The sequence below is a fragment of the Blennius ocellaris genome (genome assembly GCF_963422515.1).
Source record: "Blennius ocellaris genome assembly, chromosome: 11".
Lineage (NCBI taxonomy): Eukaryota > Metazoa > Chordata > Actinopteri > Blenniiformes > Blenniidae > Blennius > Blennius ocellaris.
In genome coordinates, this window is record NC_137660.1 from 380,594 (window position 1) to 393,979 (window position 13,386).

Sequence of the window (13,386 nt, forward strand, 5' to 3'; positions counted from 1 at the left end):
GGTAGTTTGTAGTGGACAGTGTGGAGGAGATGCTTGTAGTTTGTAGCGGACAGTGTGGAGGAGATGCTGGTAGTTTGTAGTGGACTGACTGGAGGACATGCTGGTAGTTTGAAGTGGACAGTATGGAGGACATCCTGGTAGTTTGTAGTGGACAGTGTGGAGGACATGCTGGTAGTTTGTAGTGGACAGTGTGGAGGACATGCTGGTAGTTTGTTGTGGACCGTATGGAGGACATGCTGGTAGTTTGTAGTGGACGGTATGGAGGACATGCTGGTAGTTTGTAGTGGACCATATGGAGGACATGCTGGTAGTTTGTAGTGGACAGTGTGGAGGAGATGCTGGTAGTTTGTAGTGGACCGTATGGAGGACATGCTGGTAGTTTGTAGTGGACAGTGTGGAGGAGATGCTTGTAGTTTGTAGTGGACGGTTTGGAGGAGATGCTGGTAGTTTGTAGTGGACAGTGTGGAGGACATGCTGGTAGTTTGTAGTGGACAGTGTGGAGGACATGCTGGTAGTTTGTAGTGGACCGTATGGAGGACATGCTGGTAGTTTGTAGTGGACAGTGTGGAGGACATGCTGGTAGTTTGTTGTGGACCGTATGGAGGACATGCTGGTAGTTTGTAGTGGACGGTATGGAGGACATGCTGGTAGTTTGTAGTGGACCATATGGAGGACATGCTGGTAGTTTGTAGTGGACAATGTGGAGGAGATGCTGGTAGTTTGTAGTGGACAGTATGGAGGACATGCTGGTAGTTTGTAGTGGACGGTGTGGAGGACATGCTGGTAGTTTGTAGTGGACGGTGTGAAAGACATGCTGGTAGTTTGTAGTGGACAGTGTGGAGGAGATGCTGGTAGTTTGTAGTGGACGGTGTGGAGGGGATGCTGGTAGTTTGTAGTGGACAGTGTGGAGGAGATGCCGGTAGTTTGTAGTGGACGGTGTGGAGGACATGCTGGTAGTTTGTATTGGACAGTGTGGAGGAGATGCTTGTAGTTTGTAGTGGACCGTATGGAGGACATGCTGGTAGTTTGTAGTGGACAGTGTGGAGGGGAGGCTGGTAGTTTGTAGTGGACAGTGTGGAGGACATGCTGGTAGTTTGCAGTGGACAGTGTGAAGGACATGCTGGTAGTTTGTAGTGGACAGTGTGGAGGGGATGCTGGTAGTTTGTAGTGGACCGTATGGAGGACATGCTGGTAGTTTGTAGTGGACGGTGTGGAGGGGATGCTGGTAGTTTGTAGTCGCCTATATGGAGGGGATGCTGGTAGTTTGTAGTGGACGGTGTGGAGGACATGCTGGTAGTTTGTAGTGGACCGTATGGAGGACATGCTGGTAGTTTGTAGTGGACAGTGTGGAGGAGATGCTGGTAGTTTGTAGTGGACGGTGTGGAGGACATGCTGGTAGTTTGTAGTGGACAGTGTGGAGGAGATGCTTGTAGTTTGTAGTGGACAGTGTGGAGGAGATGCTGGTAGTTTGTAGTGGACCGTATGGAGGACATGCTGGTAGTTTGTAGTGGACAATGTGGAGGAGATGCTGGTAGTTTGTAGTGGACAGTGTGGAGGACATGCTGGTAGTTTGTAGTGCACAGTGTGGAGGACATGCTGGTAGTTTGCAGTGAACAGTGTGGAGGACATGCTGGTAGTTTGTAGTGGACGGTGTGGAGGACATGCTGGTAGTTTGTAGTGGACAGTGTGGAGGAGATGCTTGTAGTTTGTAGTGGACGGTGTGGAGGAGATGCTGGTAGTTTGTAGTGGACCGTATGGAGGACATACTGGTAGTTTGTAGTGGACGGTATGGAGGACATGCTGGTAGTTTGTAGTGGACCGTATGGAGGACATGCTGGTAGTTTGTATTGAACAATGTGGAGGAGATGCTGGTAGTTTGTAGTGGACAGTGTGGAGGACATTCTGGTAGTTTGTAGTGGACAGTATGGAGGACATGCTGGTAGTTTGTAGTGGACGGTGTGGAGGACATGCTGGTAGTTTGTAGTGGACAGTGTGGAGGGGATGCTGGTAGTTTGTAGTGGACGGTGTGGAGGAGATGCTGGTAGTTTGTAGTGGACAGTGTGGAGGGGATGCTGGTAGTTTTTAGTGGACGGTGTGGAGGACATGCTGGTAGTTTGTAGTGGACAGTGTGGAGGAGATGCTGGTAGTTTGTAGTGGACGGTGTGGAGGGGATGCTGGTAGTTTGTAGTGGACAGTGTGGAGGAGATGCTGGTAGTTTGTAGTGGACGGTGTGGAGGACATGCTGGTAGTTTGTATTGGACAGTGTGGAGGAGATGCTTGTAGTTTGTAGTGGACCGTATGGAGGACATGCTGGTAGTTTGTAGTGGACCGTATGGAGGACATACTGGTAGTTTGTAGTGGACGGTGTGGAGGGGATGCTGGTAGTTTGTAGTGGACGGTGTGGAGGACATGCTGGTAGTTTGTAGTGGACGGTGTGGAGGAGATGCTGGTAGTTTGTAGTGGACGGTGTGGAGGACATGCTGGTAGTTCGTAGTGGACAGTGTGGAGGAGATGCTGGTAGTTTGTAGTGGACAGTGTGGAGGAGATGCTGGTAGTTTGTAGTGGACCGTATGGAGGACATGCTGGTCGTTTGTAGTGGACGGTGTGGAGGGGATGCTGGTAGTTTGTAGTGGAACAAATGGAGGACATGCTGGTAGTTTGTAGTGGACAGTATGGAGGACATGCTGGTAGTTTGTAGTGGACGGTGTGGAGGACATGCTGGTAGTTTGTAGTGGACGGTGTGGAGGGGATGCTGGTAGTTTGTAGTGGACAGTGTGGAGGAGATGCTGGTAGTTTGTAGTGGACCGTATGGAGGACATGCTGGTAGTTTGTAGTGGACAGTGTGGAGGAGATGCTTGTAGTTTGTAGCGGACAGTGTGGAGGAGATGCTGGTAGTTTGTAGTGGACTGACTGGAGGACATGCTGGTAGTTTGAAGTGGACAGTATGGAGGACATCCTGGTAGTTTGTAGTGGACAGTGTGGAGGGGATGCTGGTAGTTTGTAGTGGACGGTTTGGAGGAGATGCTGGTAGTTTGTAGTGGACAGTGTGGAGGACATGCTGGTAGTTTGTAGTGGACAGTGTGGAGGACATGCTGGTAGTTTGTAGTGGACCGTATGGAGGACATGCTGGTAGTTTGTAGTGGACAGTGTGGAGGACATGCTGGTAGTTTGTAGTGGACAGTGTGGAGGACATGCTGGTAGTTTGCAGTGGACAGTGTGGAGGACATGCTGGTAGTTTGTAGTGGACGGTGTGGAGGGGAAGCTGGTAGTTTGTAGTGGACAGTGTGGAGGAGATGCTGGTAGTTTGTAGTGGACGGTGTGGAGGACATGCTGGTAGTTTGTAGTGGACAGTGTGGAGGGGATGCTGGTAGTTTGTAGTGGACGGTTTGGAGGAGATGCTGGTAGTTTGTAGTGGACAGTGTGGAGGACATGCTGGTAGTTTGTAGTGGACAGTGTGGAGGACATGCTGGTAGTTTGTAGTGGACCGTATGGAGGACATGCTGGTAGTTTGTAGTGGACAGTGTGGAGGACATGCTGGTAGTTTGCAGTGGACAGTGTGGAGGACATGCTGGTAGTTTGTAGTGGACGGTGTGGAGGGGAAGCTGGTAGTTTGTAGTGGACAGTGTGGAGGAGATGCTGGTAGTTTGTAGTGGACGGTGTGGAGGACATGCTGGTAGTTTGTAGTGGACAGTGTGGAGGAGATGCTTGTAGTTTGTAGAGGACAGTGTGGAGGAGATGCTGGTAGTTTGTAGTGGACCGTATGGCGGACATGCTGGTAGTTTGTAGTGGACAGTATGGAGGACATGCTGGTAGATTGTAGTGGACCGTATGGAGGACATGCTGGTAGTTTGTATTGAACAATGTGGAGGAGATGCTGGTAGTTTGTAGTGGACAGTGTGGAGGACATTCTGGTAGTTTGTAGTGGACAGTATGGAGGACATGCTGGTAGTTTGTAGTGGACGGTGTGGAGGACATGCTGGTAGTTTGTAGTGGACAGTGTGGAGGGGATGCTGGTAGTTTGTAGTGGACGGTGTGGAGGAGATGCTGGTAGTTTGTAGTGGACAGTGTGGAGGGGATGCTGGTAGTTTTTAGTGGACGGTGTGGAGGACATGCTGGTAGTTTGTAGTGGACAGTGTGGAGGAGATGCTGGTAGTTTGTAGTGGACGGTGTGGAGGGGATGCTGGTAGTTTGTAGTGGACAGTGTGGAGGAGATGCTGGTAGTTTGTAGTGGACGGTGTGGAGGACATGCTGGTAGTTTGTATTGGACAGTGTGGAGGAGATGCTTGTAGTTTGTAGTGGACCGTATGGAGGACATGCTGGTAGTTTGTAGTGGACGGTGTGGAGGGGATGCTGGTAGTTTGTAGTGGACGGTGTGGAGGACATGCTGGTAGTTTGTAGTGGACGGTGTGGAGGAGATGCTGGTAGTTTGTAGTGGACGGTGTGGAGGACATGCTGGTAGTTCGTAGTGGACAGTGTGGAGGAGATGCTGGTAGTTTGTAGTGGACAGTGTGGAGGAGATGCTGGTAGTTTGTAGTGGACCGTATGGAGGACATGCTGGTCGTTTGTAGTGGACGGTGTGGAGGGGATGCTGGTAGTTTGTAGTGGAACAAATGGAGGACATGCTGGTAGTTTGTAGTGGACAGTATGGAGGACATGCTGGTAGTTTGTAGTGGACGGTGTGGAGGACATGCTGGTAGTTTGTAGTGGACGGTGTGGAGGGGATGCTGGTAGTTTGTAGTGGACAGTGTGGAGGAGATGCTGGTAGTTTGTAGTGGACCGTATGGAGGACATGCTGGTAGTTTGTAGTGGACAGTGTGGAGGAGATGCTTGTAGTTTGTAGCGGACAGTGTGGAGGAGATGCTGGTAGTTTGTAGTGGACTGACTGGAGGACATGCTGGTAGTTTGAAGTGGACAGTATGGAGGACATCCTGGTAGTTTGTAGTGGACAGTGTGGAGGGGATGCTGGTAGTTTGTAGTGGATGGTTTGGAGGAGATGCTGGTAGTTTGTAGTGGACAGTGTGGAGGACATGCTGGTAGTTTGTAGTGGACAGTGTGGAGGACATGCTGGTAGTTTGTAGTGGACCGTATGGAGGACATGCTGGTAGTTTGTAGTGGACAGTGTGGAGGACATGCTGGTAGTTTGTAGTGGACAGTGTGGAGGACATGCTGGTAGTTTGCAGTGGACAGTGTGGAGGACATGCTGGTAGTTTGTAGTGGACGGTGTGGAGGGGAAGCTGGTAGTTTGTAGTGGACAGTGTGGAGGAGATGCTGGTAGTTTGTAGTGGACGGTGTGGAGGACATGCTGGTAGTTTGTAGTGGACAGTGTGGAGGGGATGCTGGTAGTTTGTAGTGGACGGTTTGGAGGAGATGCTGGTAGTTTGTAGTGGACAGTGTGGAGGACATGCTGGTAGTTTGTAGTGGACAGTGTGGAGGACATGCTGGTAGTTTGTAGTGGACCGTATGGAGGACATGCTGGTAGTTTGTAGTGGACAGTGTGGAGGACATGCTGGTAGTTTGTAGTGGACAGTGTGGAGGACATGCTGGTAGTTTGCAGTGGACAGTGTGGAGGACATGCTGGTAGTTTGTAGTGGACGGTGTGGAGGGGAAGCTGGTAGTTTGTAGTGGACAGTGTGGAGGAGATGCTGGTAGTTTGTAGTGGACGGTGTGGAGGACATGCTGGTAGTTTGTAGTGGACAGTGTGGAGGAGATGCTTGTAGTTTGTAGAGGACAGTGTGGAGGAGATGCTGGTAGTTTGTAGTGGACCGTATGGCGGACATGCTGGTAGTTTGTAGTGGACAGTATGGAGGACATGCTGGTAGATTGTAGTGGACCGTATGGAGGACATGCTGGTAGTTTTTAGTGGACAATGTGGAGGAGATGCTGGTCGTTTGTAGTGGACAGTGTGGAGGACATGCTGGTAGTTTGTAGTGGACAGTGTGGAGGCGATGCTGGTAGTTTGTAGTGGACGGTGTGGAGGAGATGCTGGTAGTTTGTAGTGGACGGTGTGGAGGACATGCTGGTAGTTTGTAGTGGACGGTGGGGAGGAGATGCTGGTAGTTTGTAGTGGACGGTGTGGAGGGGATGCTTGTAGTTTGTAGTGGACGGTGTGGAGGAGATGCTGGTAGTTTGTAGTGGACCGTATGGAGGACATGCTGGTAGTTTGTAGTGGACGGTGTGGAGGGGATGCTGGTAGTTTGTAGTGGACCGTATGGAGGACATGCTGGTAGTTTGTAGTGGACGGTGTGGAGGGGATGCTGGTAGTTTGTAGTGGCCTGTATGGAGGGGATGCTGGTAGTTTGTAGTGGACGGTGTGGAGGACATGCTGGTAGTTTGTAGTGGACAGTGTGGAGGAGATGCTGGTAGTTTGTAGTGGACGGTGTGGAGGGGATGCTGGTAGTTTGTAGTGGACAGTGTGGAGGAGATGCTGGTAGTTTGTAGTGGACCGTATGGAGGACATGCTGGTAGTTTGTAGTGGACGGTGTGGAGGGGATGCTGGTAGTTTGTAGTGGCCTGTATGGAGGGGATGCTGGTAGTTTGTAGTGGACGGTGTGGAGGACATGCTGGTAGTTTGTAGTGGACAGTGTGGAGGAGATGCTGGTAGTTTGTAGTGGATGGTGTGGAGGGGATGCTGGTAGTTTGTAGTGGACAGTGTGGAGGAGATGCTGGTAGTTTGTAGTGGACGGTGTGGAGGACATGCTGGTAGTTTGTAGTGGACAGTGTGGAGGAGATGCTGGTAGTTTGTAGTGGACAATGTGGAGGAGATGCTGGTAGTTTGTAGTGGACAGTGTGGAGGACATGCTGGTAGTTTGTAGTGGACAGTGTGGAGGACATGCTGGTAGTTTGTAGTGGACAGTGTGGATGAGATGCTGGTAGTTTGTAGTGGACAGTGTGGAGGAGATGCTGGTAGTTTGTAGTGGAAGGTGTGGAGGACATGCTGGTAGTTTGTAGTGGACAGTGTGGAGGAGATGCTTGTAGTTTGTAGTGGACAGTGTGGAGGACATGCTGGTAGTTTGTAGTGGACAGTGTGGAGGACATGCTGGTAGTTTGTAGTGGACAGTGTGGATGAGATGCTGGTAGTTTGTAGTGGACAGTGTGGAGGAGATGCTGGTAGTTTGTAGTGGAAGGTGTGGAGGACATGCTGGTAGTTTGTAGTGGACAGTGTGGAGGAGATGCTTGTAGTTTGTAGTGGACAGTGTGGAGGACATGCTGGTAGTTTGTAGTGGACAGTGTGGAGGAGATGCTTGTAGTTTGTAGTGGACAGTGTGGAGGAGACGCTGGTAGTTTGTAGTGGACCGAATGGAGGACATGCTGGTAGTTTGTAGTGGACAGTTTGGAGGACATGCTGGTAGTTTGTAGTGGACCATATGGAGGACATGCTGGTAGTTTGTAGTGGACAATGTGGAGGAGACGCTGGTAGTTTGTAGTGGACAGTGTGGAGAACATGCTGGTAGTTTGTAGTGGACAGTGTGGAGGACATGCTGGTAGTTTGCAGTGGACAGTGTGGAGGACATGCTGGTAGTTTGTAGTGGACAGTGTGGATGAGATGCTGGTAGTTTGTAGTGGACCGTATGGAGGACATGCTGGTAGTTTGTAGTGGACAGTTTGGAGGACATGCTGGTAGTTTGCAGTGGACAGTGTGGAGGACATGCTGGTAGTTTGTAGTGGACGGTGTGGAGGGGATGCTGGTAGTTTGTAGTGGACAGTGTGGAGGAGATGCTGGTAGTTTGTAGTGGACGGTGTGGAGGACATGCTGGTAGTTTGTAGTGGACCGTGTGGAGGAAATGCTTGTAGTTTGTAGTGGACAGTGTGGAGGAGATGCTGGTAGTTTGTAGTGGACCGTATGGAGGACATGCTGGTAGTTTGTAGTGGACAGTGTGGAGGAAATGCTTGTAGTTTGTAGTGGACAGTGTGGAGGAAATGCTTGTAGTTTGTAGTGTACAGTGTGGAGGAGATGCTGGTAGTTTGTAGTGGACCGTATGGAGGACATGCTGGTAGTTTGTAGTGGACAGTGTGGAGGGGATGCTGGTAGTTTGTAGTGGACAGTGTGGAGGGGAGGCTGGTAGTTTGTAGTTGACAGTGTGGAGGACTTGCTGGTAGTTTGCAGTGGACAGTGTGGAGGAGATGCTGGTAGTTTGCAGTGGACATTGTGGAGGGGATGCTGGTAGTTTGCAGTGGACAGTGTGTAGGACATGCTGGTAGTTTGTAGTGGACAGTGTGGAGGAGATGCTTGTAGTTTGCAGTGGACATTGTTAAGGGGATGCTGGTAGTTTGCAGTGGACAGTGTGGAGGACATGCTGGTAGTTTGTAGTGGACAGTGTGGAGGAGATGCTTGTAGTTTGCAGTGGACATTGTTAAGGGGATGCTGGTAGTTTGCAGTGGACAGTGTGGAGGACATGCTGGTAGTTTGTAGTGGACAGTGTGGAGGAGATGCTGGTAGTTTGTAGTGGACAGTGTGGAGGACATGCTGGTAGTTTGTAGTGGACAGTGTGGAGGGGATGCTGGTAGTTTGTAGTGGACAGTGTGGAGGGGAGGCTGGTAGTTTGTAGTGGACAGTGTGGAGGACATGCTGGTAGTTTGCAGTGGACAGTGTGGAGGAGATGCTGGTAGTTTGCAGTGGACATTGTGGAGGGGATGCTGGTAGTTTGCAGTGGACAGTGTGGAGGACATGCTGGTAGTTTGCAGTGGACAGTGTGGAGGACATGCTGGTAGTTTGCAGTGGACAGTGTGGAGGACATGCTGGTAGTTTGCAGTGGACAGTGTGGAGGACATGCTGGTAGTTTGCAGTGGACAGTTTGGAGGACATGCTGGTAGTTTGCAGTGGACAGTGTGGAGGACATGCTGGTAGTTTGTAGTGGACAGTGTGGAGGAGATGCTTGTAGTTTGCAGTGGACATTGTTAAGGGGATGCTGGTAGTTTGCAGTGGACAGTGTGGAGGACATGCTGGTAGTTTGTAGTGGACAGTGTGGAGGAGATGCTTGTAGTTTGCAGTGGACATTGTTAAGGGGATGCTGGTAGTTTGCAGTGGACAGTGTGGAGGACATGCTGGTAGTTTGTAGTGGACCATATGGAGGAGATTCTGGTAGTTTGCAGTGGACAGTGTGGAGGACATGCTGGTAGTTTGTAGTGGACCATATGGAGGAGATTCTGGTAGTTTGCAGTGGACAGTGTGGAGGACATGCTGGTAGTTTGTAGTGGACCATATGGAGGAGATTCTGGTAGTTTGCAGTGGACGGTGTGGAGGAGATGCTGGTAGTTTGCAGCTAACAGTGAGGGGGGGCGTCTGGGCGGAGCGGCTCTGCCGCTTTAAGGCTGTGGATCCTCCGGGAGGTGGAGGGCGGACGGACGCACTGTGACGCGGCTCGGGCGGCGCTCTGCTTCGGATCCACAACGCTTCACAGCTCGGTGAAACAGCTCCAGGACGATCGCTTCTACCCACCCTCCTGTGTCAGGAAAGATATCGGCGGAAGACGTGCGGGGAGGGGGGCGCCGGATCGAGCCGCGGCCGCACGGAGCAGAAGCGGGGGCCAAGCCGTCATGGAGCGGCTGGAGCGGGACTGACCGCCGCGGGAGGAGCCGACAGGAGACTCGCCACCCAGGCTTCGTGAGGAGCAGCGGACAGCAGCACAGTGACAGCGCCAGCAAGATGTCTGTCCCCGTAAGTAAGCCTTGGAGCCCCCCCCCCCCCCCACCCCACCCCACCTGAGCGGCTGCACGCTGGGAGGTCACCGTGTTCGAGGCTACCCATCCAGGCTGTCTGGCAAGGCCGCGGCTATTCTGGGGAGGTCTGACCTGTCAACATATATTGGCAGCTGGTGTGTGTGTGTGTGTGTGTGTGTGTGTGTGTGTGTGTGTGTGTGTGTGTGTGTGTGTGTGTGTGTGTGTGTGTGTGTGTGTGTGTGTGTGTGTGTGTGTGTGTGTGTGTGTGTGTGTGTGTGTGTGTGTGTGTGTGTGTGTGTGTGCGCGTTACACTGCTGTGCTGTTTTGTGCATGCAGGCTGCTGGAAATGGCTGCGATGGAGCTGCTGCTCTTCATCACAGTCCTCAGGTTGTGTTTCACCAGCCTGATGTCAGTCTGTGTGTAGAGTGTTGTGTGTGCAGAGTGTTGTGTGTGTAGAGTGTTGTGTGTGTAGAGTGTTGTGTGTGCAGAGTGTTGTGTGTGTAGAGTGTTGTGTGTGCAGAGTGTTGTGTGTGCAGAGTGTTGTGTGTGTAGAGTGTTGTGTGTGCAGAGTGTTGTGTGTGCAGAGTGTTGTGTGTGTAGAGTGTTGTGTGTGCAGAGTGTTGTGTGTGCAGAGTGTTGTGTGTGCAGAGTGTTGTGTGTGCAGAGTGTTGTGTGTGTAGAGTGTTGTGTGTGTAGAGTGTTGTGTGTGCAGAGTGTTGTGTGTGCAGAGTGTTGTGTGTGTAGAGTGTTGTGTGTGTAGAGTGTTGTGTGTGTAGAGTGTTGTGTGTGCAGAGTGTTGTGTGTGCAGAGTGTTGTGTGTGCAGAGTGTTGTGTGTGTAGAGTGTTGTGTGTGTAGAGTGTTGTGTGTGCAGAGTGTTGTGTGCAGAGTGTGTAGTGTTGTGTGTGCACAGTGTGTAGAGTGCGTGTAGAGTGTGCAGAGTGTGTGCACAGTGTGTGCACAGTGTGCAGTGTTGTTTGTGCACAGTGTGTAGAGTGTGTGCAGAGTGTGTGCACAGTGTGCAGAGTGTGTGTAGAGTGTGCGCAGAGTGTGCGCAGAGTGTGTGCAGAGTGTGCAGAGTGTGCAGAGTGTGCAGAGTGTGCAGAGTGTGCAGAGTGTGCAGAGTGTGCAGAGTGTGTAGAGTGTGTAGAGTGTGTGCAGAGTGTGTGCACAGTGTGCAGAGTGTGTGTAGAGTGTGTACACAGTATGCACAGAGTGTGCGCAGAGTGTGCGCAGAGTGTGTGCACAGTGTGCACAGAGTGTGTGCAGAGTGTGTGCAGAGTGTGTGCAGAGTGTGTGCAGAATGTGTGCACAGTGTGTGCACAGCGTGCAGAGTGTGCGCACAGTGTGTGCACAGCGTGCGCAGAGTGTGCGCACAGCGTGCAGAGTGTGTGCAGAGTGTGTGCACAGTGTGTGCACAGTGTGCAGGGAGCACTACAGTCCTACAGGGTGATCTTGTGATTTCTGCTCTCACCAGCTGGGTTCATCTTGTTGACTGAGGCTGCTCATCATCTTGTTGGGTGTTCAATAATGACATGCATATTTCTTGCTCTTTCTCTTGCACTTAATTTCTACAGATTGTTTCTTTTGTCCACACTTGAGCACCTCAGACACGTTGAACCAGTCGATATGTTGACTGCACAGGTTCAACTAGAGAGATTTGCTGGATATTGTGCAGCCTCTACTGAAGAATCCATCCCGGGTGTGAATGTAGTGTAAATGAGGAATAAAGGCTCAACACAACAACCCTCAACACTATTGTTCAAATCAAATCTCCATTTATGACAAATGTTCATGGAATATGATCATATGCCTAGATGGGCTGCACCATAGTTTGAAAATGAATGGCATTTTTTGATACGTGTAATGTAAAAGTGAGTGAACTGCAATCAAGGATGTTTCTGTGCATTGAGCCTTGGTGCTCTGCGCGCCAACACATCCCACCAATCAGCTGGCCTGCTCTGCATCTGGGCGTCAAACTGCATTCCTCTGGGGCAATGCAGCGCCCTGCATGTTTCAGGTCCCTCCCTGCTTCAGCATACCTCAATCTAATCATCAAGCTGGTAAAGAATACAATAAGGAGAAGCTCACTGCAGTCACATCCAAGGCTTGTTCACACAATAAGGTGTAAAAGTGCAAAAAGACCACTTTCCTGGTGGTTTGGGCAGAACCATAGGCAGCTCCCTATAGGATAGCCAGAGCACCCCCAAGAAATCCTTTTATTAGTGCTTTATTTATCTTGTTTATTTTTATGTGTGAAGTGTATAGTTTGCTGCCTGGTTAATTACTACATACACTAATAAAACATGTATATACTAATTTTTTCAAACTAAAAAGCAGTGTAATCTGATTCAGCCAATTGGAGCAGCACATGCATTCACCTTTGAACTTGTAACTTCCTGTTCTTACAAGAGCATTTTCCCTGGTGACTGCATAACTTACTGATACTAGTGAAACCTGAACGCTTTTTGCAACCTAATAAATGTGGTACAATCCCTGATGCTAACCCAAACCCCGACAACCAACGTATCCTTTTATTCTGACGCCTCATGGTGACTGATGCTTTTACTGTATGTACTGTTACGTGCACGGTACATCGTCTCTAATAAACTAGCTCTATAAACCATGTGGACAATGTGAGGGTCTGGGTGACGTCATGGTCTCTAATAAACTAGTTCTATAAACCATGTGGACAATGTGGGGGTCTGAGTGACGTCATGGTCTCTAATAAACTAGTTCTATAAACCATGTGGACAATGTGAGGGTCTGAGTGACCATGGTCTCTAATAAACTAGTTCTATAAACCATGTGGACAATGTGAGGGTCTGAGTGACGTCATGGTCTCTAATAAACTAGTTCTATAAACCATGTGGACAATGTGAGGGTCTGAGTGACGTCATGGTCTCTAATAAACTAGTTCTATAAACCATGTGGACAATGTGGGGGTCTGAGTGACGTCATGGTCTCTAATAAACTAGTTCTATAAACCATGTGGACAATGTGAGGGTCTGAGTGACGTCATGGTCTCTAATAAACTAGTTCTATAAACCATGTGGACAATGTGAGGGTCTGAGTGACGTCATGGTCTCTAATAAACTAGTTCTATAAACCATGTGGACAATGTGAGGGTCTGAGTGACGTCATGGTCTCTAATAAACTAGTTCTATAAACCATGTGGACAATGTGAGGGTCTGAGTGACGTCATGGTCTCTAATAAACTAGTTCTATAAACCATGTGGACAATGTGAGGGTCTGAGTGACGTCATGGTCTCTAATAAACTAGTTCTATAAACCATGTGGACAATGTGGGGGTCTGAGTGACGTCATGGTCTCTAATAAACTAGTTCTATAAACCATGTGGACAATGTGAGGGTCTGAGTGACGTCATGGTCTCTAATAAACTAGTTCTATAAACCATGTGGACAATGTGGGGGTCTGAGTGACGTCATGGTCTCTAATAAACTAGTTCTATAAACCATGTGGACAATGTGGGGGTCTGAGTGACGTCATGGTCTCTAATAAACTAGTTCTATAAACCATGTGGACAATGTGGGGGTCTGAGTGACGTCATGGTCTCTAATAAACTAGTTCTATAAACCATGTGGACAATGTGAGGGTCTGAGTGACGTCATGGTCTCTAATAAACTAGTTCTATAAACCATGTGGACAATGTGAGGGTCTGAGTGACGTCATGGTCTCTAATAAACTAGTTCTATAAACCATGTGGACAA

General features: G+C 49.8%; 1 protein-coding gene across 3 annotated transcripts in view; it reads left to right on the forward strand.

Moving 5' to 3' along the window:
• Positions 1-9,395: 9,395 nt before the first annotated feature.
• Positions 9,396-13,386, forward strand: part of bcar1 (BCAR1 scaffold protein, Cas family member) — a 115,762-nt gene continuing 111,771 nt past the window's right edge. For all 3 annotated transcript variants that reach the window (XM_080504259.1, XM_080504261.1, XM_080504260.1), the window contains exon 1: positions 9,396-9,655. In XM_080504259.1, the coding sequence (XP_080360385.1) occupies positions 9,644-9,655 (12 nt within the window). In that variant the 5' untranslated portion in view covers positions 9,396-9,643. The remainder of the gene's footprint in view (positions 9,656-13,386) is intronic.